This window comes from Podarcis liolepis, assembly GCF_965112155.1.
Source record: "Podarcis liolepis genome assembly, chromosome: 11".
NCBI classification, from domain to species: Eukaryota; Metazoa; Chordata; class Lepidosauria; order Squamata; family Lacertidae; genus Podarcis; species Podarcis liolepis.
Genome location: NC_139565.1, coordinates 55,099,124 through 55,127,058, shown reverse-complemented (window position 1 = coordinate 55,127,058; position 27,935 = coordinate 55,099,124). Strand labels below are relative to the sequence as shown.

Sequence of the window (27,935 nt, the reverse complement as noted above, 5' to 3'; positions counted from 1 at the left end):
CTGGGGTGCCAAATTTTGTCCTTGCTCGGGGCACCATATTGCCAAAATCCACCCTCCGGCCGCATACTACAAACCTGTTCTTTCAGAGGGTGAGCAACCCCATCCAGGGCAGGTAAATGGCCAGTCTCCCGGGCACAGGAACCACCACCCTCCATCTCACCAGGAGGCTTCATCTCACCAGGAGTCAAGCTCAGTTTGTTATCCCTCGCCCATTCTGCAGCTTCATCCAGACAATGTTCCAAGGGTGGTAGAATGGTAGAAGGGTCCCTGCCTTCTACCACCCTTAATGCCCATCCCCTCCAGGCTGTTTCCCAAGCAGTCTCAAACGGCACCTGCGTACCTCTGGTCTCTGTTGTGCTCTCCTCATTAGCCTGACAGCGGGGAGGGGTGTTTGTTGCAGCAGGAGAGAGAGATTCCCTGGATTCTTCAGCATAAGGTTACCAGATGTCCCCGTTTCCCAGATTTACAAATCAGTCCCCATACAAAATCCATTGAATTTGAAAAGTGTCCCCGGATTCATTGAAAAAAAATCTGGTAACCTTACTTCAGCAGCCTCTTGACGTTCCTCCTCTGCTTCAGCCTCTGCGTCTGAACTGCTCCCTGTCACTGGCTCTCCCCCCTCACTAAACCCTGCTGCCCCTTCAGCACCCCACATCTCCTCCCACCAATCTGCTCCTCTGTGTCCCACCACAAACTCCCTGGCTCAGAACCTTCCTCCTCTGGGGTTTCCCTTGGGGGTCCCCCAGCTGGTGCCTCCCGCCACTCGTCTTTGTCCAGCCAGTCAACGACACCAATGTGTGTGGGCAACATGGTATCACTGTCGTGGCGAGATCAAACATGGGAGAAGATTTCTGCCCTTCTTGCACTGTGGCACAAAGGCCTGCGATCCGCCCCCCCCATCACCCTCGCCTTGCCCTCACTCCAAACGCTTCAAGTACTTGGGTTGCGTAAAATGTAGTAAATTTTTATGTGGCTATTGCGCTAAGGCTGCCTCTGATGTACCTCATTGCCAAAGGCGCAAGGAACGGACCTGTCAGTGAGTTGCACGGTTTAACTCTGTGCTTCATTGAAGAACTGCCCAGTGCCCCTCCCATTCCCCTCCATTCACTTTCTCCAGATCTCAGTTATTTGGGAAAGGAGGGAGCAGAATTCCACAGGGAAAGGCACGGGCTGCCACAGCCTCCGGCCGCTCTCCTGAGCGTCTCCCTCGCCTAGGCAATCTCCTGCCAGGCTCTAGCCTCGTGTCGCGACGCCCCGCCTCAAGTCTCGCCTCTCCGCGCCGCCTCCCTTCCTCGAGGTGGGTGTGTGGCGTTTTCATTCAGACTTTTTGGCCGGCTTGCTCTTGACGTCAGGGAGGCGTGACCAATCAGAACCCCGGATCCCGGGCCTACAGAGTCCCATCCCCATCTGGCCATGGGTCAGGTGACGCTCCCACTTGCCTATTTAGAAACGACCCCCCTTGCCGGTTGCTCCGCTTGGTTGCTGCGCCCTTGCGCTTGCAAGTTAGTTGCTCGGCTCCCTGCGCGCGCGCGCGCCTCTCGCCTCTCTCTCCATCTCCACCTCCTCCTTAGAGAGAGAAAGCCCGGTGCTTTGCCGTTTCTGCAGGCTCAGCATCATCTCGTCCCCTTTCCCCCCCAAAGAAAAAGAAAGAAGAAGAAAAAGTCGGCTCTGAAGAAGTCTGAGCAGCCTCAGCAAGTCAAGTGCAGTATTGGAAGGAGGAGGCGGAAAAGACGACTCGGCGTTTGCTGGAGCGATGAGAACTTTTGCCGTCCTGGTGTGCATCGCTCTCGCCTCTTGCGCGCCCCGGGAGGACGCCTTGCAAGCGGAGAGGGACCCCCAGGGAGGTAAGCGGGGCTGCAGGGTGTGGGGCTGCCATATTTTGAAGAGCAAAAAAGAGGACGCTTTCGCCAACTTCTACTTTTAACTATGGATCGCTATGACGATTCTACCTATGGGGGGGGGGGAGGACATATGGCAACCCTAGCAGGGTGCCTTTCTCCCTGGGGCGGTGGCGGGACAAAGTGGGCGCTGGGATAGCAGATGGGTAGGGAGCCGCGCGCAGCCTGCCTGCTTTTGGTGCGCCTTTTGCCTATTGCGCGTTAGTGGTGTGCGGCGCACCTGGGTGCTGGGTTGCGCGAGACTTTGAGTTGCTCTTTCGTTCTGGAGGTGTGGATGTCATTGCCGGCATCTGCAGGGAGTTCCACCCGAGTTGGCCTTTGCTGTTCCTTCCAACTTTGCCATTCTGTGTTTCGTTTCTGGAGCTGGAATGGGCGTGTTTGTGGGAGAGAGACAGCTGAATGTGAAAGTGTGAGACAATTGTAAGGTTTGTGGTCGTCGTTAAGCGATACGAGTGCGGCTTTAAGCCTCGTGTTTGGAACTCCCCAGACCAACAAAGGGAACGGGAACATTTCGCCGGTGGGGAAAGGCAAGCGGAGCGCATCTCTTGCCTCGCCGCCGAGGCGATGCCTGCCTTTAACTTTCAGCTGTGGCGGTGAGAAGCGCGGACGTGATTTGCTGTTTGGTGAGCTCTCTGCTGCATCTTGTAATGCGTGAAAGAGCAGCTGGACTCTGTGTCATCTGGTCTCCCTGCTTCTAAACCACGACGCCTTCTGTCTAGCTTTGTGATTCTGGGTCTGGCTCATAAAGTGTTTAAAAACCTTGCTCTTCCAAGCGGACACTCGGTGCAAGCCCCGTTGAAAAGAATGGGGAATGTTACAAGGGCGCAACTATAGCTTTTTCTCTAACGGCGCTTGCATAGGGATGTGCCTGTGTAGAATCAGCTGCTATTTCAGAAACTTAGCCTGTGATTGTAGGGCAATTTACCTGGAAGTAATCTCCATTGAACTTAGTTGTACTTCTGAGTAGAGACTGAATTGCGCTTGCAAGTGCCTTATTTTAGCCTGCTGTTCGATGGACGATGGGTTTGCAGTGCTCGTGATTTACAGCACCAGCGTCTCATATTTAATGGAGCTGATGATCAAGGTTCTTCCGCTATTAATAGCAAGTGCCTAAAGAGAGAATCTTTCACTATGTCCTGAGTTTTTAATTTTAAATCTGGCTAGAGGCAAGGCTAATAAGTGCATGGAGAGGGGAAAGTGACAGCTAGCTGGTGCTTTTATTTTTAATTTCAAACCTCAAAGCCTAGCTTGAATTTTACCGCCTGCCCAGCAAGCCCTCTTTATGCTTGGTGATTGTTTGACTTGCATGGTGAAAAAGAGTCCCTTTTGGTCACATGCTTAGAAGCTGGTGATTGTTCTCGCATTCTAGATTTTAACTAGAGGTTTCTTTTTGGGGGGCAGGGCGGATTCTAGCAGTTTCTTTTTTGGGGAAGGGGAAGCTCCAATGAACCCTGGCATATATTCAAACTGCACATCGAAGCTTCTTACAATATGGCAGCATGGCTTTGATGCTGAAAACCTGACCTGCCTCTGCAAGATCTTAAATAGGTGGTGCTAAGCATGACGATGGGTAATATGAGGATTCTGGGCCCATTTTCCCAGGAGTAAGCACTGCTTAGAGGGCAAGCATGAAAACAAGTGGAGACTCAGGCTGGTCACACCATGCATTGAAAGCATTTTAACCACACAAAGAAGCCTGGGAATTGTAGTGTCTTGATGGTGCTTGGAGCTGTAGCTTTATTTGGGGCAAACTACAGCTCCCAGAATTCTTTGGGAGAAAAGACGGGGGCTTTAAATGTATGGTGTGCCTGCAGCCTGAGTTTTGTATGAATCCAAGAGCTCACTGCTCCGTCACTTGATGTGCTCCTGGTGCCCTCTGTTATCTCGCAGGCAACCTGTCAGAAATCCTAAATCAGGGGCACTCTCTGCCTCACCTGCTGACGTGTGCTTAGCCTAGGCTGCTGAACTGGTTCTGTGACTTATCGTAAAAAGTAAGTCAGTGTGCCACTAAGGTGTAACTCCATGTAGTTCTACTGGATTGCGTCTGAAATTCACTGTTTCTATTGATGTGTTTTGCAAATGCAGCTTAAACAGGGAAGTATTCCTTGTTTGGATAAGCTGGTCGCCTCTGCTGCCTTAAGGAGGGAAAGGACAGGTTTCTGGATTTTTCTTGATATTAAACTGGCATAGAGGATATATTAGGATTAAGAGATACATTGGGATTTTTGCATGGAAATAGAGTGTTGGTCAAAAGCCAGGTCTGCATGTCTAGGAAGAGTGCACGTCTAATTGAATCATGCATGTAATGAGCAATTTTCTCCCGAATTTGAGTTTAAATGGCCTTCTTCATGGCAGTATTCTCTTTCCGCAAGCTACTCGTGTGCGTGTGTGAAATATTTGCAGGGTTTTAATCTCCTGCAGTTACTGAATCCAAGGGGTTGAAACAAAGAGCTATGGCAGTGCTTCTCAAAGTGGGTGGTACCACCCCAGGGGGTGTGTGTTGGAGGGATAACTTAGGGGGTCGCTAAGAGGCAAGGGGTGCTGGAAGTGTAAATGGCTATTGGACTTTGAGAAGCTGGTATCGTCACTGGCGGGGGGTGGGGGTGCGGTGGGTGCGGCTGGCCCCGGGTGTCATCCCCGGAGGGGGGTGACATTGCCGCCCTGCCCCCCTGGGCCGCTCGCTGCTTGCCACGGGTTGCACCCCCTGAGGCACTTGCCATGGGTGGCTAGCCCCGCCCCCACAGGCAACTAGTCCCATCCCATGGGCTGCTAGCCCTGCCCCCGGGTGCACAGCAGTTATCTCCACCTCTGGGTATCATTGGATCAAGTTCATCAGTTTTGCTGAATTAATTCAACTAAATAGTTCTAACAGGACTTTGGATAAATGTGCAATTGATTGTTACTGTTTAGAAATTCATCGTGTTGTTATCTTCCTTAGCCGGTTGTGCAAACGACCTTTCTGAATCATGAGTTTTATAGGGTAGGGTAGGAGGTATTGGAATGAGTTTATGAAACGAAGGGGAGGAGGTGGCCTGAGTAAGTTCAGGAACCACTGAGCCAGAATCTTGGTGTAAATTTGGATGAGGAGATGGGATAGCTCAGTCGGTAGAGCATGAGACTCTTAATCTCAGGGCTGTGGGTTCGAGCCCCACATTGGGTAAAAGATTCCTGCACTGCAGGGAGTTGGACTAGATGACTCTTGTGGTCCCTTCCAACTCTGCAATTCTATAAAGGAAGAAGGATGGCTTGCCATGGTTCTGCAGGAGACTATAAGATTGTGCAAACGTTATGCTGCTGCTGAGTCAATGTTCATATCATAGAATCGCAGAATTGGAATGGACTGCAAGGGGCCATCTAATCCAACCCCTTGCAGTGCAAGAACCAGAGCTAAGATTTGGACTTTGCTTCCATTCTTTCCTCTGCCTGTGTTTAGCATCCTGCATGAACCTAGCCTCTGTGCATACCAACTCTGTGCACAGTTTCACGCCCTGGCACTGAAATTTGTGGGTGCCCAACCCCTTCATGGGGAATTTTGCAGGTCCTCAGGCACCCAGGGCCCCAGGGAGTTAGCACAGTTCTCAGTTGCACCCAAAAAGCCCACCTGCATGCAGCTTAGGACTGTGGCTGCCTTATGATGAATGCACAGAGAGAGCGTGTGAGGCTCGTGGGCATGATCCCCTGTCCCACTCTATGCTTGTCGGCTGCACATGGCGGAAATGTGTGCACAGTCCTTAAGTGTGCATATTCCCCAACTCTCTACACCTGCCCCCTAGGCAGGCAGGGGCCCACAGCAGTCCATGTATGGGTGGGTTTCAGGGTCTGGATATGATCTGACTATTGGGAGTGGTGGAGAGGAGATAAATTATGTTTTGATGTGTGAGCTTGCACTGCAAGGAGCAGGGGGGGGGGAACTGTGCCTTCCCAGACGTTGTTGCTTGACTCCAGCTCCCATCAGCCCCAGCCAACATGGCCGATGGTCAGAGATGATGGGAGTTGTAGTCCAGCTGCCTCTGGAGAGCACAGCATTGGCTACCCCGTTAGAATTCCTGCTCCATGATTGCAGTCATGGGATTGTTGTCTATCACATGATGGTGTATGTTTTGACTCCACAAACTGGGAAGTGACAGAGACAGGATGTTTGTGTTACTGTGTTCTGTGAAGTGGGACTATTGTCCTTTGTTCTTTCTCTTTGCAGTCTGATGCTAGGGAGAGAGGGAGCCATGTTGCAGTGCTCCGTGTGTGTTTATATGTAAATAAAGTAGATTAGCCAAAATGCTGAGTTGCTGAGGTCTGTTACGCAAGCTGCGAAGACTCTGTGGATCCCTAAGTGTGCCGATGTCTGTTGGCATTGGCCACTGTGATGTTCGGGCTGAAGAAAGCTTTTGAAGCTCCCGAACGATCGACCAGGAGGGAGAGAACATGCCAGTCGGGCATGTGTCTCTGCCAAGGTCCTACTCAAGTGTAGGATGAGCTCCTGACAACCCCTGCTATACCTGGTTGTGGAGAATGTGCTCATGTAAGCTTGTAGACTTTAGCTCAAAGTTGTGGGCCTGATGAAATGTGGGCATATGGAAGCCCACCTGCACATATGAGACAAGGGTAAGGTAAAGGTAAAGGGACCCCTGACCATTAGGTCCAGTCGTGACCGACTCTGGGGTTGCGGCGCTCATTTCGCTTTATTGGCCGAGGGAGCCGGCGTACAGCTTCCAGGTCATGCGGCCAGCATGACTAAGCGGCTTCTGGCGAACCAGAGCAGCACACGGAAATGCCGTTTACCTTCCCGCCGGAGTGGTACCTATTTATCTACTTGCATTTTGATGTGCTTTCGAACTGCTAGGTTGGCAGGAGCAGGGACCAAGCAACGGGAGCTCACCCTGTCACGGGGATTCGAACCGCCGACCGTCTGATCAGCAAATCCTAGGCTCTGTGATTTAACCCACAGCGCCACCCACATCCCTGCTCTAAAACTGCAAAGTAGTTTTGGTAGTAACACATGATAGTAACCAGTGCTATTTTTCTAGAAGTGCCGGAACTCACCATGAACGCCTCCCTTGTTGTCTTATAATGGCAATGGCGCCCACCTGAGAGGTGCCGGAACTGAGTTCTTGTGAGTTTCGGCTGAAAAAAAGCCCTAGCTGTGGCTGCCGGTTCCTTAGGGATCACACCTTACCTTTAGATCGCTGTAAACTGTCCACAGTTTTTATGCAATTTATTCATCCCTTGCCGGGTGATGCTAAGCAGTAATAGGGTAGCCATATTTCAAACAGTGAAAATCCGGACAGAAAAGCTGTTAAGCTCTTTCGGCGAAATCACAAAAAATGCCGTTTTTGAGCTATTTTCATGGAAAAGCGGCCAAAACGGCACTGCCGACATGGGCTGCCATATGCCTGGATTTTACTAGACCGTTGTACCGATTTCCACCCGGACACCGCTGCCGACTGCAGTATTCTGGATATATCCAGGAAATTCCGAACGTATGGAAACCCTAACCAGTAAGTGCTCATGTTTCAGATGTTGGCGTTTCTCAGCTGCTAAAGCCAGCTGAACCGCCGAAAGTTCTCAAGCTGCCGGTGAAATTCAATGTCCGCACTTCTAGGGACCTAGAAGACAAAGGGTGCTACCTCACTACGGGCCAAGACCAGCATTTGGAAGACTGCAAGTTTAACGTCTCTGCTAAAAGCTTCTTCGTTATTCATGGATGGGCGGTAAGTAGAATAGAATTCTTTGCTGCTTCGTGTTGCTCTTAGCATAAGAGGAACTCTCTCTCTCTCTCTCTCTCTCTCTCTGTGTGTGTGTGTGTATCCTATGGCATTTTGGGTGGGGCTTGTTGATCCTCAATCCATTGTTTTTAAAGCCATAAATACTTCAAGAGAGAAACCAGTTTTTCACTTGGTTTGAGTCCCTTTGAGGGCTCTGGGCGAAACATTCTGCTTGGTGCTGAGTAACTGGGAAGTAGTGACCACAGAGGTGGCATGGGGGCATCGTTGATCTCCTGGCTTACCAACACAGTGTAAGGTTATGTCATATTACAAAATCTGGAAGTAAGAATTGTTGGAGGAAATGTGGAGTGATGGGAACATGCAGTCATATGTGGTGGAATTGTCCATTAGTTAATGAATTCTGGAAACAGATTGGTATAGAAATATCGGGAATTGTGAGTAGGAAGGTGGAAATATCTAATTTAATGGTTCTTATTAGCCTGAGCAGCTCTGAGTTAGAAACAAAAGAGGAATGTAAATGGGTAAAACTGATGGTAATTGCAGCCAGACAGGTTATAGCGAGTAATTAGAAAAATGCAGAAGAGCTAGGGGTGAACCAATGGAGGGAAAAATTGAAAAATATTATAATCTTAGAATATCTAACTGTGAAGAAACAAAAAATGAAAGGGTTTAAGGTCAGTGAGTAGAAGGAAGATTGGTTTGAGAAGATATTGAATTAATTTGGTTTGAACAATTTGGGGTAATTAAAATGTTTAAAATTAAATAAACCTTGTGGAGGGAGGAGTGTTATGGTATATAGAATTGTACATATTGTTGATTCGAATATGTTATTATTGATTAATAATAATAGCCGCCTGGGGGGGGGTTCACTGTTTGTTTTCACTGTGTTTTGGTTGTTGGTTAAATAAAAATAAAAAAATAAAAAAATAAAAAACCAACAGAGTGGGTGACTGATGCTCTCCTAGAGGGAAGGCACATGGAGCTTGGCTTGATCCAATGCACAGTGGGGGGGGGGATCAAATTGGTGCCACATTGCCCCACATTGGCCCAAGCTACCTGCCCCTTCCCCTCTCTGTGCGTGCCAACGACCCACCGTGTGGGAAAGCCTGGAGAGCAACAGTAACTTTGCCTTATGTACCGATCTGAGCCTTGGTGTTAAAGCCCATGGCAGAACTCGTGAGTTGGAGTTCTACATCTGACGGACAGGGCCAAGACAGCTGCTGACCTCCAACTCCCATCAGCTGCAGCCAGCATTTCCAAGAGTGGAGGATGCTGGGAGTTGTAGTCCGGCAACTTCTGGAGGTCCTGTTCTACCTGCTGTGATATTAGTCAACTCCCTGGACTAGCCACGCACCCTACTGCCAATGTGCCCATGAACTCACCCCATCTGTGCAGTATGTGTGGCAGTTCTATGCACAGACCTCCCCTATGTGTGAAGAAACCTGGATAGCTCAGTTGGTTAGAGCATGGTGCTGATAACGCCAAGGTTACAAGTTTGATCCCCCTGTGGGGCAGCTGCATGTTCCTGCCTTGCAGGCTTTTGGACTTGAAGGTCCTTAGGGTCCCTTCCAATTCTACCATATTTTTTGCTCTATAGGACACACCAGACCATAGGACGCACCTTGTTTTAGAGGGGGAGAACAAGAAAGATAAATTCTCCCCCTCTCTGCTCAGCGCCCCTTCAGCGAAGCAGCAGGAGAAACAGAGCCCCTTCCTCCTGCTTCGCTGAAGGGGCGCTGCGCAGTTCTCCCTCTCTGCTGAAGCCAGAAGAGTCTTGCTCTCCCAGCTTCAGCAAAAGCAACGCGAAGCCTCCGGAGCGTGGAGGGAGCACTCCCTCTGCGCTTCGAAGGCTTCACGTTGCTATCGCTGAAGCCAAAGAGCCTTCATTCGCTCCATAGGACGCACACACATTCCCCCTTAATTTTTGGAGGGGGAAGTGCGTCTTATAGAGCAAAAAATACGGTACATTTCTATGATTCTTTGAAACCCTTTGGTGAACTTATGTAGGAAAGGCAGGTTTCTGTAAGGGACTCAACACTTCCTAGTTAATTCCTGCTGGGTTTGATATTTGACCTAGGAGCTTTCTGATTCACAGCTTGGTGTTGTTGTTTTCAAAGCCACTAGCTTTAGATTAACAGAATAAGGTGTGAGAGATGAGGTGACTGGTATTAGGTGACTCCTAGCGTGAAATTCTAAACCATAACCCTGTCTCAGGCACTTGCTTTGTCAGTTCTAACCTTTGGCCAAAACCCTCAAAGGATCCCAATGCAGCACATTAAATACACTACAAAAACCCTGCTAGAAACATGTAGGCACTGATTCCTCTCAGTCCTCAGAAAGCCAAGATACTTCTCTTTAAAAAAAAAAAAAAATATTGCAAAGTAAATACATCAATACCAAACCATACATAAAGACTAACATAAAAAAGAAAGAAGAAAAAGAAAAATGCAAAGAGAAGCAGACAGTAAAAGAATAAAGAACAGTATAATATTTCAATACAATAAACACTATTTTACAAAATAATAGTAATAATAGACGTCCATCACTCTCACAACACTTCCTTTCACATTTCATATTTTATCTGTATTTCAGTAATGTTTTCATCTTAATATATATGTATGCTTCCCCTTTTACATTCACAAGGTCATTCTAGACACAGCCAAATTTTTACTTTTGGACCTTGTCTTTCTAAATAATCATTCAAGCACTTCCATCCCTTCTTGACTGTATTCATTGGCTTTAATATTATTATATCCGTCCATCTGGCCAGCTCCAAATATTCACATAATTTACATAACCATTCCTCTTTGGTCGGTACCTGGTTACCCTTCCAGTACTTAGCCACCAAGATTCTCGCCACTGATGTCAGGTACAGAAATAATTTAGTATTTTCTCTAGGAATATCACTATTCAGTATTCCCCAAAGATATGTTTCTAGTCTTTTGCTATGTGAAGTTCTTAGTAACTTTTTATTTCTTCATGGATCGTGTCCCAGAACTTTCTGATCTCTGGACATGTCCACCACATATGGTAAAAGGTTGCCAAGATACTTCTCTTGCTGGTCCTCCTTTGGCCAGAAAGGAACTAAACATGGATTCTTCTTCCAGATGACTGGCATGTTTGAGAGTTGGCTGGGGAGCGTCGTGTCGGCTTTGCAGGAGCGAGAGAAGGACGCCAACGTGGTGGTGGTTGATTGGCTCCCTCTTGCCCACCAGCTGTACACAGATGCTGTGAACTACACCCGAGTGGTTGGGAAGGAAGTGGCCAAGCTGCTTAACTGGTTGCAGGTAACTTCAAGCTGGAAACCTCCCATTTCCTGAGCAGCAAAAACTGCATGGGAAACCAACCATTGCTCCAGAAATGTCAACCTGGATGGTGCAGGACCTGGCAGGGGATGCCATCTTTGGCATCACACAGCAGGCTGCGTGCCAAGCTGTTGATTGGTGGGATGGGGCAGGTGGCGTTGCTGATGCTGGCGCTTCTCATCCCATGCAAACTGAAACTGCAGGCACCAGAGCCATCGTCCAAAAACCCAGGGTGTGTGATCTTTTAATGCCTAATACAACAGGGATGGTCCTGAAGGTGGTGTTGGGCTCCCATCAGCTCCACCATGGTCCAAATGCAGTTTATACAACATTTAAATAAAAAGAATACATACATACAGATGTACTAGACTCAGAATAAGGCAAATTCCACATATCCATAACTGCTTATTTTAATCCATAGTTGCCGATTGGTACGGCTCTTTCTGGACTTTAACACTTCAGACTGCAGGGAAAAGATGGCAGCTTTGAGTGGGCAGCCACCAGGAAGATGAGCAGAATCTGCCTTGCCCATGACGCCAGTACATTGGGTTCTAACCTTACCCCAGGCACGCTTGCATTTCACAGACGAATTGGGGAGCACTCAGACCCTGTGGTTCCCCTGCAGCTGCCATGTAAAATGTCCAAAAGGGGCTGTCCCTGAACATTCACTCTGAATGCATAGTTTTGCTCTTACGTCTTTACCTACCATTGCTTGGCCCTGCTTTGCTTCCCATAGCATCAGTTCCGCCTTCTGTTTCTTGGGGGTGGAAAAACCTGCATGAAGCAACTTGCACCACCTAAAGCTGAGGGTGTAGAAAACAAGGTTTATTGGCCAAAGGCATCGAATGTTCCTTGCGTCATCAGCTGAAGGCACAATGTGTTTCGTAAAGCTGAACCTTTCCTGTTCCTGTGTGCACCCTTTGCATACTCTTTTACCATGACGATTAGCCATGAAGGCTGCGCTCTGCCCTCCAGAGTTGGGAAGCACCAATGCTTCTGAATACCAATTGCCAGAACTGGAGAGTTGCTCCTGTATTCGAATCCTGCTGGTGGGTTTCCTAGAGGTGTTTGGTTGGCCACTGCAAGAACAGGATGATGGCCTAGATGGACCATCAGCCTGAACCATCAAGCTCTTCTGATGCCCTTACTAAATTCTGTTCAAAAGTTTTCTTCTTCCACGAGCGACTGGCTTGATCCTGTTCATGTTGCTCTTGCAGGAGAAAGAACGCTTCCAGCTCCAAAACGTCCACCTGATTGGCTACAGCCTGGGGGCCCACGTTGCTGGCTATGCTGGGAACTATGCTATGGGGACAATTGGCAGAATTACAGGTAAGCCAACCAACTTCCCCCTCGCCTCCTATTAATTCGTGTGCGTTGTTGCCTTGTGGTTTTCTGAAACTGCTGAAAGCCCCATCCTCTGCTTGAGGCAGGTTTGTGGCATGTGACACACCAGGTGAATCCGGAATCTGCATTCACAGCCTCAAGGTAAGTCTCGGCTGGAACAGTTTTGCATTTGGCTGGAAGCTACTCCCAGACAGGCTGGGGTGGTTTGAACTTCCCCTCTCTGCTTGCCTGATGGTGTGGCTCAGACCATGCTAAGCGTGTGGCTCGGTTTGTTAGACCGTGGTTCTGATGTCGCCAATATCGCAGGTTCGATCCCTGCATATAATGAACTGGTTGTAAATAAGGATAATGCGGGAATGTTCAGGGAGGCAGGAGAGGATATATTGTTTATTAATATCCTTCCTAACTTGCGCTAGCAAGTTCCTTCACTTAGCAGAGTTTCACATTCCCCCTTTAAACGCACAGCGGATAACTGGTTGCAGGCTTGTGTAAGCCTCTCACTAGAAGGTTCCTGGTAAGATCCCTTATACCCCTCTTAAAAGAATAAACACGCCACAACCTTGTGTAGAGTATATAAAAGAGGTTTACTCACATTCAGTTCACAGTTGGATCCCTGAAGGCAGACTTAGTTACAAAGTATATAGATGTGGATCTATCCCATATGGGGACAATCCCAATGTCCTATGTTGGCTAGAAACAGTCTCTAGCTAAAAAGCTGTTCCAACATCGGAGGAAGTCAAAGAGAGAGTGTGTGCAGTGTGCCTTGTCCTTTTTGTTACCTGGACAGGTAAGGTCACACCCACCTCTAGTCACATACAAAGGAAGTATGTCCCAGCCAGGAGGAAACAGGAAGTTTTCGACTGGCTGGACCAAACATTCCCCTGCATGTCCACTCTAGGAAAACAAGGAATGTTGTACTTGACTGCTACTTATGCATCACATCCCACAGATAAGGGCTGAGGGTTGCCCCAAAGGCAGAAGGAGCAATTATGGAAAGATAACAGAAATGTCATCTTAGCCCAGTGGCTTATTGCACATCCACATCCACTGCTGCTTGCAGCAAACGCAGAGCAGTAGTGAAGACCCTGTGATCCTTGGGGTGTTGTAGAACAACAGTTCCCATCATCCCTAACCATTGGCCGTGCTGCACGGGACTGATGGGAGTTGGAGTCCAATAGCCTCTGGGGGTACTCAAGGTAATCATTCGTGACTCAAGGCCTGGCAGGAGAACGGGGTGATAGAATGGATGGTACCATTTTCAGAATGCAGGTGTGCGTGGCCAAAAAATTGCCATTTCACAAATGTTAGAAATAGTGATTTTTAAAATGAAGTTGAAATTAGGGGAGGGGCGATTGTTTAGCCTTAGCACCTGAACTGCATTCAGAAGCACACACCCCCGGTCAGTTCCTGGAATCTCCTGTGAAAATGACTGGAGATGGTAGGAATTGTCCACAACTCTGAAGAGCTGCTGCCACTCAGAATAGGCAGTGCTGGTCTGAGTGAGGAAATAGTCTGGCTTTAGTATACTGTAAGGCAGCTTCCAATGAAATACCTGCGTCCATCTCAACCGTATTCCTCTGCAGGCTTGGATCCAGCCGGCCCGATGTTCGAAGGAGTCGACCCCAACCGACGCCTCTCTCCTGACGATGCAGACTTTGTGGACGTCTTGCACACGTACACGAGGGAAACGCTGGGGGTCAGCATTGGGATCAAGATGCCCGTGGGTCACATCGACATCTACCCGAATGGAGGAGACGTCCAGCCAGGCTGCGGCTTGAGTGATGTCTTGGGGTCCCTTGCCTACGGAAGTAAGGCTTTCTGCTTGTATTTTGGTGGTGGTGGTGGGCAGGCAGGGGGGTCACACAGATTGCTAACTCTGCCACATCAGAGTAACTTGCCCTTGGTAAGATGCTGTCCTCAGCCTAAGAAGATGCAAACCCTCTAGTTGCAAAATACTTCCTGGCTTACATATATTAAACAGATGCATAGGTGTGTAGGAGGAGGGGATTATTCATTGCAAAACCTGATATGCTAGTATGCAGATCTGGGAAAGCTATTGCGGTGTAATGACTAACACTGACGGATGAGTCAATATGCCCCTGGTTTGCTTTCTCCCCTGCTATGTGAATTCTTGAGAAAGTCTCTCTCAGCCTCAGCTCCTCTGTTGTTATAAAATTAAGGATGATGAAGAAAAATTATTTCATTCATGAATCTCTTCCCATTAGACAACTTGAAGCAATTCCTAATGTAATAACTCAGGCATCCCCAACCTTCGGCCCTCCAGATGTTTTGGACTACAATCCTCATCATCCCTGACCACTAGTTCTGTTAGCTAGGGATCATGGGAGTTGTAGGCCAAAAACATCTGGAGGGCCGAGGTTGAGGAAGCCTGGTTTATAGACACATCAAGCTATGCTGACATCCTTCTACTTATCTCCTCATGAAACCATAAACGGACTCCTGCCTTTTCTGGCCAATGGGATAAAAGCGCTTGTGTGATCTGGCAAGCATTTGCCAGATTCTTTGAATCCTATTAAAATGTTAATTAAAAAATAAATCCATTTCAGTTTGTGAAACGACTGAAGATTATTAGATGGCCTATATTTAGGCTCTGCATTGCATTTTTGGATGCCTCCTACAACGTACGCTTCCGGTTGCACGGCAGAATTTCTGGCCAGAGGCCTGCCTGGTCCGTGGCCAAGTCTGGCTTGCGCTAAACTACAAAGGACCTAGAGATCTGTAAATCTTGCTGCACGTGCGCCTGCCTTTCCACCACGGAGGTGGAGAATGCTAAATGGCTGGCTTGTTGCCTTACGACTGTTTTCCCTCCTCCTCCCTGTCTGTCCATCTAGATATCGGGGAGGCTGTGAGGTGCGAACACGAACGGTCCGTGCACCTCTTTGTGGACTCCCTTGTGAACAAGGATAAGCAGAGCTTTGCCTTCCAGTGCACGGACTCCAGCCGCTTCCGCAAGGGCATCTGTCTGAGCTGCCGCAAGAACCGCTGCAACGGCATTGGCTACAACGCCAAGAAAATGCGGAACAAGAGGAACACCAAAATGTACTTGAAGACACGGGCCGACATGCCTTTCAAAGGTAGGCTCCTTTCTTCCTTCGGCGTTCCCGTCACACACAGAGAACTTCCGTTTTTGTTTGCAGAGCCAGCACCCGAAGCACTCCTTGCAGATCCCAGCGAAAAGGTTGCATGCTGCAAGGGGCAGGTTTCCCTTGCTGAAATGCTGAACCATTGATTTGGGAATGCGGGGCGGAGAGGGCGCTGTGGCCCAGGTGTCAACACTGGGGGGGGGTGACATTTGGCGCACTGCCTGCCTGAGACTCCCAAGTCTACCCCTGGCCATCGGGGAAGGGGTGGAGCTGCGCCACCTTGCTGGCGGCCTTCACCCCTTCCCCCTTCATTTTGACAGCTCGGGGGAGGCTTGGGAGTCGCACTGTTGCCCCTCATTCCTGGGCTGTTTCCTGGGGGAAGAGCCCTCCCCCAAGCTGTCAAAAGGAAGAGGGAAGGGAGGAAGGCTGCTGGCAAAGTGGCGTCGCCCCCCCCGCGAGAAACCAGCCCGCCATGGGCGGCTTGCTCCACCCCCATGGGTAGTAGTAGTACGACTCAGGCAACACATTGGCGACTAATATACAGTGGTGTCCCACAAGACAAATGCCTCGCAAGACGGAAAACTCGCTAGACGAAAGAGTTTTCCATTTTGGAGGTGCTTCCCAAAACGAATTTCCTATGGGCTTGCTTCACATAAAAACGTATAAAAACCGCTAGACGAAGAGAATCACAGAATGGATTCTTTTCGTCTTGCGAGGCACCACTGTACACACAATAATTACCCAAAAAATTATACATTGTTTATCAATCGTCTGAGAGTAATATACAAAACCTTGTGCAAAGCCAGAGAGACTTATGAACTACCCAGTCTAAGATGAACTTATAATGCCTGGTTTCAATGGATTTTTCAAATGCTTAACTCAGTCTTTTGTTTTCTTTATCTTTTTACCTAAAGCATTTCTGGCTTTGCACAAGGTTTTGTATATTTCACTCAGAAGATTGATAAAGAATGTATCATGGTGAATGTATCACTCCATCCCATGGGTAGCTCACTCTGCCCCCCCCCCCGGGATCCTCGCCCCGCCCCCATGGCCCTGCCCCCGGGTGCACAGCATGTGTGCCGCTCCAGGTGCCGGAACAGCTAGCTCCACCTCTGATCTTTACCCTGTGGGCCATGACTGGCAGGTGGACAGAGCTCCCTGCCCATCAATCATCTGAAATCACAGTGGCACCAAGTGACCCGTTTTTAGTTTAGAGAAGAAGCAAGCAAGAAGTGACATGATAGGAGTTTGTAAAATTATGCATGGCAGAGAGAAAGAGGATGGAGGTTCCCCCCCCTCCCTCTTTCATAATACTAGAAGTTGTGGACTTCAAGTGAAGCTGAATGTTGGAAGATACATTGCAGACATCAGGAGGTCCTTCTTCACACAGTTAAACTATGGAACTCATTTCTGCAGGAGGCTGTGATGGCCCCAAACTTGGATGGCTTTTAGCCACAGTTGGAGGCAGTAATATGAACCCCACTTCAGATTCCTCAGTCTTGGCAAGTGGGGCTGGTGTCCAATCAGGGCAGGGCCTTCTCTGTCGTGGCACCAGCCCTATGCATTGCCTCACCAGGCGAGGTCTGTTGGGCCCCATCGCTTTGCAGTTTCAGGGTGTGGGTGAAGACCTTGCTTTTAAAAATGGCACCTGGTTAATGGTGCATTTATTTGCTGGCTCATTTCTGTGTTGTTCTTGTGCTGCTGGAATTTGTCAAGTGGATAGCGTTTGCTTATTCATTTGAATGTATCTGTGGGGTTTTTAGGGCATTAATGTGATTTCATTCTGTTTTTTGTTGTTCCTTGGCTGCCTTATAGTGTCTTTGGAGAAATAGGTGGGATAGAATTTCTTTTTTTCTTTTTGGTCTTTCTTTAAAGAAAGAAAATCTGGGCAGCAGCCAGGCAACTTTTTGGTTCTTGGTGGGGAAAAAAGCCATCATGACATTCATCTAAAAGCTTAAAGAGACATTACATGGGTGATGATCTGCCAGTGGTTTCTTGATAAAAAGCAGCTGTGGAGAGCTGTAATTAGGAGCAGAAGATGGGTGTGGAAAAAGGGATTCTTAACCATTTCTGGGAGCGGCAGTTTTGAGTTGAATAACTACTGGATGGGAAACGGGTAACAAATACTTTTTCAATTGCACCAGCTCCTTGTCTGTTCCTAGAAAACAGCTTCCCTAACTTTCCCAAGAAACCTCTGCCTACTAACCTCTACTGTCCCCTGCTGCTAAACTTAGTAGTCTCTCCATCGCAAAGTCTGGGCTTTAGCCTAGGTGATGAGTGCCCCCAAATGGGAGAAAACTATGCCTCCGTCCTAGGCAGACCTGCATTTTCCTACCATTGCAGATGCAAGACATAGCTTGCTCTCCAATAAGTTGCTTTATGCTTGCTTACCTCATCAGGTGTTTTTTCTCTCTGTAGCAAGGCTACATAGTCAGGAAGGTCGGAAGCTGTAGTAGTCCTACAGCACCTGTAGGGCCACATATTCCCCCCATATAATAATAAAGTAATATCAGTTTCATAAGACGACCCGGATGGTCGCCAGATTCTGTGTACAGATCTGTAGGAGCAGACTATCCCCGGACTCAAACTAGTTCATTAAGAAAATTCCCAAACTCGGTTCCATGGGTGACTCTGGGTCATCTCTCTGCAGGAGCTTATCTTAAAGTTTTAAATGTCTATATGCTTATCGCATTTATAAATTTATTGTTGTACATTGTTTTAAATGTTTGTTTTCCTTCTGGGATTGTACCCCCAGTGTGTTTTATAAGCTGGTTTCCGACCATAATAAATTATCTGTCTATCTATCTATCTATCTATCTATCTATCTATCTATCTATCATCTATTTATCTATCATCAGTTTAAGGATGTGTTTGCATCAGATTTCCCCTCACAAACACCTCAGGATATGCATTGGGACATCTCCCCCAACCTGTTGCCTCCCAGATGTTTTGGACTACAACATCCATCATTCCCCACCCAGCAATGGTCAGGTTGGGGTGGGGTGTCTCCCTTTGGACACCAGAAGGCTGTATCTGAAATGTGTTGATGGTTCTCTCCTCAATGGTGCGCCAGACAGCATCCGGGGCTCCCATGAGTTCCCAGACTTTTAAAAACAAAACAAACAAACCACTTTAAAAGAAATGTGGGGTCTCAGCAAGCTACTTTTAAAAAAACCCTTCATTCAGATATCAAAGCACATGCATACGTCATATTTTAAGTAACAGTGATGTAGTTTTGATTTATTGTTGTGGTTTGAATTTCCAGTTCACCCCATCACGTTTTATATTGATATGCTGCCTGGAATTGAGTTTTAATGAAGAGCAGGTTATGAATTAGTTAAATAAAGTTTTGGTGGTGTTTGTTTGTTTGTTTTTTGAGCAAAGTTCAGTGAAGCCAGATGTAAAAAAAAAATTGTTGGCTTTTGTTTTGGGGTCCAGCTCAACATTTATCCTGCTTTTGGATTTAAGGGGAGGCAAGTGAAGGAAAAACCCATTTAGCACCGGTGCCATATTAGAAAAAAATGTTGGGCCCTAGACCAGGGCTTTGTTAGCCAGTTGGATATTCCACCCTTGGTCAAAATGTCATCGATCTCCATTGTTAGGGGGGGAAATTAATCAAGTGCAGAACCAAATGCAGGTATTCTCATCTGTTCCCCATCCTTTCCATGGGCCACCTAACTGGTGCTCATAGACCTACCACCATATGAGAACTTCAGAGTGGAGCTTGTGGACCACCTCTGACTTAGAGGCTGATAGATGTTGTTGGATTACCATTCTCATAATTCCTAGCCGCTGGCCATGCTGACTGGAGGTGATGGATGTTGGCATCCAACAAAATCTGGAAAGCACAACATTGGCTACCTGTGTTCTAGCTTCAAAGAACCAGCTACCCATATATATATGTGTGTGTGTGTGTGTGTGTGTGTGTGGATGGAGAAAATTACATTATTCGAGCAGCCGAAATGAGAGCAAGGGCTGTAGCTCAGTGACAGTGCACCTGTTTTGCGTGTAGCGGGTCCCACATTGATCCCTCAACATCATTTCTGGGTTGCAGAGATGGGAAGAAGGTTACGTCAGACCAAGAGTCTATAGCTGAGGAATCTATTTCTAGCTGTGGCCAGACAGGTGGCTCCAGGAAGCCAACAACTGGGGTATGAAGGCACCAGATGCTGTGGACAGAGCTAATTTGCTTCCAGACCCCATTTGACCATCATGACTAATAGCCACTGATGGACATATCCTCTATAAAGCCACTGGTTGATCCTTATAAGAGGAGCTGGGGTAGATGGTTCTAGAATGGTTCTTCTTGATGATGGGTTCTGCTGCTTTATCAAAGACTGTTCCAAGGAACCCTGGAGTACGTTGGTGTCAGGGACTCAGGGATGGAGAAGGGAACCCTGGGTCCTGGGGCTGTAGACCCATTCTGGTTAGCGTCCATTAACTGTGGGGCTTCAGCGCTCTTCTTGGGTGCTGAAGGGTGTTCTAGCTCCCCTGTTGGGGGCTGTTTATCTCTGAACATCAGTTGCTGGGAATCAGAAGTGTGGAGAACGCTGGTGCATTCAGCTCCCACTTGCAGGCTTCCCGTAGGCATGGCCATCTGTCATGGATGCTTTAGTTGGGATTCCTGCATTGCGGGGGTTGGAATTGATGACCCCTGGGGCTCCCTTCCAACTCTACAATTCTATGATTCTATGAACCCAATAAAAGGGACGCGGATGGCACTGTGGTCTAAACCACAGAGCCTAGGGCTTGCCGATCAGAAGGTCAGCGGTTCGAATCCCCATGACACGCCTGTTGTTCGGTCCCAGCTCCTGCCCACCTAGCAGTTCGAAAGCATGTCAAAGTGCAAGTAGATAAATAGGTACCACTCCGGCGGGAAGGTAAACAGCGTTTCCATGCGCTGCTCTGGTTTCACCAGAAGCGGCTTAGTCATGCTGGCCACATGACCCAGAAGCTGTCTGCGGACAAATGCTGGCTCCCTCGGCCTATAGAGTGAGATGAGCGTCGGTGGTGCAGGTGACCCATGACGCAGTTTGCACTGAAGCCCAGGTTGCTGAGAAAATGTGTCCCTTCTTTAAAGGGGAAATAAGCTTTTAAGTGAAATCTGAATGTCCCAGCATGGGGAACACTGGCTCTGCTCCCAGCAAAGAGCTGTGGTAGGTCTGGGAGCACTGTTGAAAAGAGCTCTGCATCACAAGCGGCAGACTAAAAACCCTCCCCTCGAGGAAGCATCCCAGCTTGGCCCTTCGCAAGGGTGCACCCTTCAAGTAATTTGCAGGTGTAAATGGCCAGTCGTTGCAGGAGACCCGAGAAAGCTGTCCTTCCTCAGGGGGAATTGATGGAAACACAGCTGCGTTTCTGGTTCCTCATCTATGTCTTATCTGCTCCTGATCAGGGTTAATGTGCACAGAGTCCCAGCAACGCCGCTTGGCAAAGACTGGGCAGATCCCGTGCCAATTGGCCCTTGCCTTGCAAACCGCGTCTGTTTAAGGGGAACAAAGGATTTGTAGCCCTAATCTTGGCTCTGCGTTTAAGTGTCTTCACTTGTGTCTCTGCAGTTTTCCACTACCAGATGAAAATGCATGTCTTCAGCTACAAAAACATGGGAGAAACGGAGCCTACTTTCTCTGTTACGCTACATGGCACCAATGGGGACTCCCAGCCCCTGCCTCTGGAAGTGTAAGTGGAGAATTACAAACATCAATCCTGCACCCTCTTTCAAGTCGACTCTTTTACTAATAGGCTGTTATAAAGCTTCTCTCTCTCTCTTAACCTTGATTCTGGAGTGAGTCACTGGAGCAGCTCATTTCAGAAAAGATCGCGATTTAAATGACTGTCGATAACTTCAAGCTGGCATTAAGAACAAAACAAAGTGTTGTAGCGTATCCCTGCGCTCTCTCTCTCTCTCTCTCTCTGTGTGTGTGTGTGTGGTTTATTACACACACCTGCAGCCTAGTTCATTTCATTCTGTCACCACCGCGCTGCCCGGTCTCATTTTGCTGTGCTTATAGGCCAAATCTCAGGGAATCGCATTTGTACGCAGATAGATTAAAGCTGACAAAATGGACTATGACATCAGTGGCTTTCAAACATTTTATCTTGAGGGAACTTTCTTCATGTCATGCTCTTTCGATGAACTGGTGCGTGCGTGTAATTGAATTAATGTGCTTCACAGACAGTTCTTCGGTATACTGGTGGTCACGCACTCTGCTTACCTGTATATTGTTGCCAAGCACTAACTGAGTGCACACCTCACACTCTTTTATCTGAATGCTAGTGGAGGAACGAGGCAGGCCTGCAACAAAATGTTGCAGCGTGAAGTGCTCCCTTTCAGGGTGCCAGGCAGCCATGCCCTTGGCCCAGATATTCCATTCCATTGCCCCCCCCCCGTGCGCTTTTCACTGCCTAGGACCCTTGTACCTACGGGACCGCCTCTCCCGATATGCCCCGCAGAGGACCTTAAGGTCCATAAATAGGAACACCCTAGAGGTCCCGGGCCCTAAGGAAGTTAGATTAGCTTCAACCAGAGTCAGGGCCTTTTCAACACTGGCTCCAGCCTGGTGGAACACTCTGTCTCATGAGACCAGGGCTCTGCAGGATCAGATTTCTTTCCGCAGGGCCTGTAAGACAGAGTTGTTCCACCTGGCCTTTGGCTTAGAATAAATTTGACTCCCTCCTCCTCTTTCTTTCTTTTTTCCCTTTCTCTTCCTGTGATGAGGCTACATTTTAATGTTGTATTTTAATCTTGTTTTTAAAGTTGTATTTCAACCAACTTGTTTTTATTATTGGTTGTTAGCCGCCCTGAGCCCGGTCTTGGTTGGGGAGGGCAGGGTATAAATAAAATTTATTATTATTATTTTTTGTCCTTTCCCCTTCCGATGGCGAGTCAACATTTCATAGCCCCTGGGCACACTTAGTCTTCATTGGTATGTTTTGCTTCCCACCCCCCTCTTCCCTCTCGTAGGATTTGCCACTGACATATTTGATGGGAAGTGGTGGATAGGTTCCCTTTCATCCAAGCTCCATGAAAGACAAGCTATAATAAGTAATTAGAACCCTTAATAAGTTTGATTCCCTGGAGCACCACTTAGAAAATCGCTGGGCAGGATGAACCACAAGACAGGTTTTTGAGAACCATAAAAAGTGCCTGCAGGATCAGGCCAATATCCCATCTAGTCCAGCATCCTGCTCTCACAGTGGTTGAACAGTTGCCTCTGCAAGCAGGATTCAAGCACGGGAGTACTCTCCCCTCCCTGTTAGCACAACGGAGAAAGAAACCACAATTGCTAGCTTAGCGTTAAGTCAACTAGGGGTGTTTCACCGAAAGCATAACAAGCAAATATGAGTTGCTCCCTGCCTCTGCGCTTCCTTAACAAAACGTTGCGTTCCTCTTATTCTCAGGTTTGAGCAGATTGGCCTGAACTACACAAACACCTTCCTTGTCTATACTGAAGAAGATGTTGGCGATGTCTTGAAGCTCAAGCTCACCTGGCAAGGATCCACTCAGTCCTGGTACAGCTTGTGGAGAGAGTTGAAAATGTACTGGACTCGGCCTGAGAATTCGTCCAAGGAGCTCCAGATCAGGCGGATCCGTGTGAAATCTGGCGAAACTCAGCAGAAGTAAGCCCAGGGCACTAAGCAATTGAATGATTGGAAACTCTGATTCAGACAAGACAATAGGATATGTTTTGGGGCTTGATAGAAACTCCAAAATCATCATCCTGCAGACATCTCTTTAAGTATGTGAATTAATTTTTGAGTCACATAGCTCAGTTTGCATGTCACAGTAAACCGTGGTTAATGGATTACCATACATGCAACAGTATGGGCTGTTTTGCTCCTTCCCATTGTCACACGTGAGAAAGCAACCACAATCCCTAGCTTAGCATCATGCCAGCTGGGGGATGGGGTTTGTTTCATGCAAACCATGGTCTGTTAGCTGAGACCAGACCTCTGCTACAGATTGTGTTTCCAGGGAGAAAAACAAACACAATTCCTTACTTGGACAAAAAGCTAAGTCTGGGGTCCTTGTTTCCCTTGTGATAGTGGGAGGAGCAAAAAACAACAACACAGATTGAAGCATCCACAGTCAGCTGTTAGCTATGGTTTATTATGAGGCCATCATGGTAAACCAAGCAAGGAGACTGCAGGCCTTTGATCTCCAATAGCCTGTGGGTTAAACCACAGAGCCTCGGGCTTGCCGATCAGAAGGTCGGCGGTTCGAATCCCTGCGATGGGGTGAGCTCCCGTTGCTCAGTCTCTGCTCCTGACAACCTAGCAGTTTGAAAGCACGTCAAAGTGCAAGTAGATAAATAGGTACCGCTCAGGCGGGAAGGTAAACAGTGTTTCCGTGTGCTGCTCTGGTTCGCCAGAAGCGGCTTAGTCATGCTGGCCACATGACCCGGAAGCTGTACGCCGGCTCCCTCGGCCAATAAAGCGAGATGAGCGCCGCAACCCCAGAGTCGGCCACGACTGGACCTGATGGTCAGGGGTCCCTTTACCTTTACCCTTATACAGCCAAAGGTTTGTATGCATATCCACTCTCTGCAAATATAGGAGCTATCTTCGTAAATCAAACCAAGCTACAGTGTTCTGTTCCCCAAATGGTCAGCTAGATACTTTTAGTCTTGGGACTGTAGGAGTTACATATTTTCCTTTTTTGTTTCAGGCTCACGTTTTGCGCAGAAGACCCCCAGAAGACCAACATATCTCCTGGCGAAGAACTTTGGTTCATAAAATGTCGAGATGGGTGGCTAAGGAGGAACCAAACAAGGTAAGCCTTGACAGGTCCCCAAAGATGAATGTGCTGTTGGGTAATGGCTATGGGTCAGTGGCAAAGCAAGTGCTCTGAGTGCAGAAGATCCCAGATTCTGGGAGAGACCTAGCTTGAAACCCTGCGCCCCAGGAAATACTGAACCAGATGACCCACTGATCTTACTTGGTGTAAGACAGTTTCCTATGCTCTTCTCTGCAGTACAGGAAGAATGCCATTTGTATGCATTTAGCTTGTGCACATTCAGCTTTACACATGTGGCAAACAACTTTTTAAAGATTAAAAAGGGGGTGGGATTCTGGGGGAAATGACTTTGGCAATCCCACCTGCCACTGAACCCATATGGTTTTGACTATACAGTGGACGCTCTGGTTGCGAACATGATCCGTGCGGAATGCACGTTCACAACCCGCGGCATCCGCAACCTGCAGCGGCGCGTCTGTGCATATGCGGGTTGCGATTCGGCACACCTGCGCATGTTCAAAGCACGATTTAGTGCTTCTACGTATGCGCGACTGCCAAAACCCGGAAGTAACCCATTCCAGTACTTCTGGGTTTCGGTGGTCTGCAACCCGAAAAAACGCAACCTGAAGCGTCTGTAACCCGAGGTATGACTGTACACAATTTTTGCTTCAGGCTCAATCCCTCGAACATAACTGGCGCAAACATTGCAGGTCTACCGTATTGCAAAGTGTAACCTGCTGGTTTCATCACAAGGCTCTCTGTTGACCTGGAGTTCAAGTAAACATGAAAGCCTTGGAAGTTCCTACCATGTTTTGCTAAGATAACCCAGTGGGGCTGCCTTTACTTATGCCCCTACTGCCTTGGAACTGAATGCATAGTCTCTGCTAGAGGTTTTCCTCAGGCTCTGCTCCCTGAAACTTTACTTTCAGGTTGTCCAGATGTTGTTGGACTACAACTCCCATCTTCTTTAGCCATTACCCATGCTGGCTAGGACTGATGGAGTTGGAAGTGCAGCAACGTTCAGAGGGTCCTACAATGGCTACCTCTGCTTCTGCTGGAAATGCCATGCATTGAGCTGAGGAACATCTGCATGCGTGCTCTGAGTATCAGTCCCTCCCCACAATGCACGAAGATACTGGATGATATAGCTCATTTTTGACAGTATAAAAGTAGTTGTACTCTAGAGCATCTTGACTGCTGTGGGCAATATTCAGCTAAATTATTTGGCAAGCAGAATGATTTCTGCTTGCACCACAGGACTTTTGCTCATCTCCTTTCCCTGCACCAACAGCAAATCTGCTCCAGAGGGTTGAGGTAAATTGCACAACAGATATAGGAGGTGCACAGGGGTCAAGGAGGGTGGGGGACTTCCTTTGCACAGTCAGAACTTATTTTGGTGTGTGGGCACAGAGGGGATATCATGCAGCAAGTGATGCAACTCTGAATTTCCCTTGTCAAGTGAGTTTTAATGTCTGCTTTAGAACGTCTCTTAACTGTCCCGTGGGATTTGAGTCAAGTCTTGCCAACGGAATGCTTTTATTGTAAGGCAAGTTTAACTTTTGTGTGGCTTATGGAAAGCTCCGTCTTGTGGTTTTCCAGTCCTCAGCAAGTCTGCTGCCAATTAGGTCAAACCACACATTCCATAAGTTTCCACGAATGTCAGATTTGGCCCCGTGAAGACTTCTCGCCATTTTGCAATGTTGTCGGACTATATGAAATTTCATTCAAGCCATTTAAATCTTCTCCTCCCCGCTGCCTTCTCCACCTTTAGATCAGTATGAAGCATGCACTGAAATGTCCTCCTTGGATGACGTTCTTCATTCACCCAGGACCTAACCAGCCAACTCAACTGGAGAAGGCAACTGCAGAAGACAAGCTCTGGGTGAAAAGATGTTGCTGCAAACTCTTTTTTAATTTTCTTTCTTGCTAGCACTTGCAACAGTTTGCTGTTTCAAGATGGATGTCCTCATTTCCAAGAACTGTGATGACATGGACATTATTTCTAGGAAAATCGGAGCACCACATATTTATGGCTTCAGTGGCTACCCTTAATAACTCCCTCCAACTCCCAAGAGCCTGTTACTAAACTTATCCTTCTTTGGGAGAGTCCTTAGGCACCTAAACCACTTTATCCTGATAATTTTTCATGTGCAAGCTCTGCCTTTGCACCACACTTTTCTAAAGGCTGATCTTTGCATTTGGACCAAACATGTGGCAAAGAGTCTTGGAGACTGTATTATTTCAGACTGCAGGAATTGGGGCTCACATTTCGTCTCCTTTCCTCAAATCAAAATCCGCCTGTTTGTTCAAAACTATAAGGGCTGGAAGACCTGTTTCTAGCACATCTGTACCGAGTGGCAAGCTAGTTTTCAACATGCAGGAGGGTTTATATGTGGGGGCAGATATTCAGACGTATCTTCCCACTTACACACACACATGCAGTGTGAAATGGTAAAATGGCAGGAATGTTGTGCCTTGTGGCTTTCCTGAATATTCAGATTGGCCCTGCCTAGCGTGTAAGGAAGTTGAAACGTTAATGTGATGGACACTGTGGGTTGATTCTCAGCCGTAGTTTTTACTATTGTGTGGTGTTTTGTTGAGAGGGAAGCACCCAAGCTGATCTTAAAAATTTCATGCATTGTTGAGGGACTTGAATTTCTCCAGGTGATTGTCTACACTACCACATGGGAGAACATTGTGCATACAGGAAGCAAATACTTATCACTGTGATGGTGGCTGCCATCCCCCCCCTCCAGCTTACACAATTAGAGGAGTTTGAAAGTATGAGCCGGCTTTTTGAGACCTGAACCACCGAGTGAATAGTGCTTAGGTATCTACATTTACCAAGGAAAGAGAGGGGGGCGGGATTACAACTACCTCCGTTCCATTTGAGTACAAAAATTCCCCAGATAACTTCTCTTTAATCACTTCACCCTGCACTCACAAACTAAAAAAAGATGTCCCTGAAATGCGCATATATATATGTATTTCAAAACAAACTAGCATTCTAAACAAGCTTTGGTTTTGTGATGCAACAAATGCATTTCAGCAAAATGTTGTTGTGTGTACCCCTGTAAGGATTCCAGCCATCCCTGCCTTCAGGTTTCTCCATTCCACAACCCCTCTTTGGTTTTCTATTCTGTCCTCAACAGATGCTCAACATTCTGTTGTCACTGGGCATGCTCCATCCTTATTGGGTCTTGAAGCCCTGTGCCTCGATAATCTCCCTGCCTGTTGTTAATCTCACTGCTTTGGCCCATGTATGGATCAGTCCTTGGAGAATGAGCTCGCTGTTACAAAAGAATAGGCAATTCTTCAACTTGCGGCCAGCTTCATGCTTTTTTAGGTCATGTCCTTTTAAACTCAGCCACCCCCAAGCTGCAGACTGTTAACAGAACTGCAAGGATGCTGGGAGAGATTGATTCAATAATAACCACAGAGGCTACGGCAAAGTACCCACCCAAAGCATGCACCCAACAAACAAGGTGACTCAATACATCTCTGTGACTTAGCACAATGATTGCCTCCTCCCCAGTCAGCTACACGCAAGCTGGCTGATCAATTAGGTCTGATTACGAGATTCAGTCATGCACATTTTCAAACACACACATGCAGGGTTGCCATATTTCAAAAAGTAAAAACCAGGACACCTCGAAAGTTGTTGAGCTTTTTTGTCGATTGACTTGCCCAAGATCCACGACAAAACGCCGCCTTTCGGAAATTCCTCCCAGCTGTTAATTCCGCCTTTGAAATCCCGATAAGATCCGGGAAAATCTGGACATATGGCAGCCCTACACACACACACACACACACACACACACACACAC

General features: G+C 47.7%; 1 protein-coding gene across 2 annotated transcripts; it reads left to right on the top strand.

Moving 5' to 3' along the window:
* Window positions 1-1,456: 1,456 nt before the first annotated feature.
* LIPG (lipase G, endothelial type) lies at window positions 1,457-27,935 on the top strand (the record flags this gene model as incomplete). 2 transcript variants are annotated; one of them, XM_083466110.1, is made up of 10 exons in its annotated part: window positions 1,462-1,844; window positions 7,410-7,603; window positions 10,726-10,905; window positions 12,141-12,252; window positions 13,851-14,075; window positions 15,120-15,362; window positions 20,930-21,050; window positions 22,773-22,991; window positions 24,040-24,144; window positions 25,880-27,935. In XM_083466110.1, exons 1-10 carry the CDS (start codon window positions 1,754-1,756, stop codon window positions 25,887-25,889), a joined length of 1,500 nt encoding a protein of 499 aa, XP_083322236.1. In that variant the 5' UTR covers window positions 1,462-1,753. The 2 variants fall into 2 exon arrangements, with proteins under 2 accessions (XP_083322237.1, XP_083322236.1); XM_083466111.1 differs by lacking the exon at window positions 25,880-27,935 and having other exon boundaries at window positions 1,457-1,844; window positions 24,040-24,148.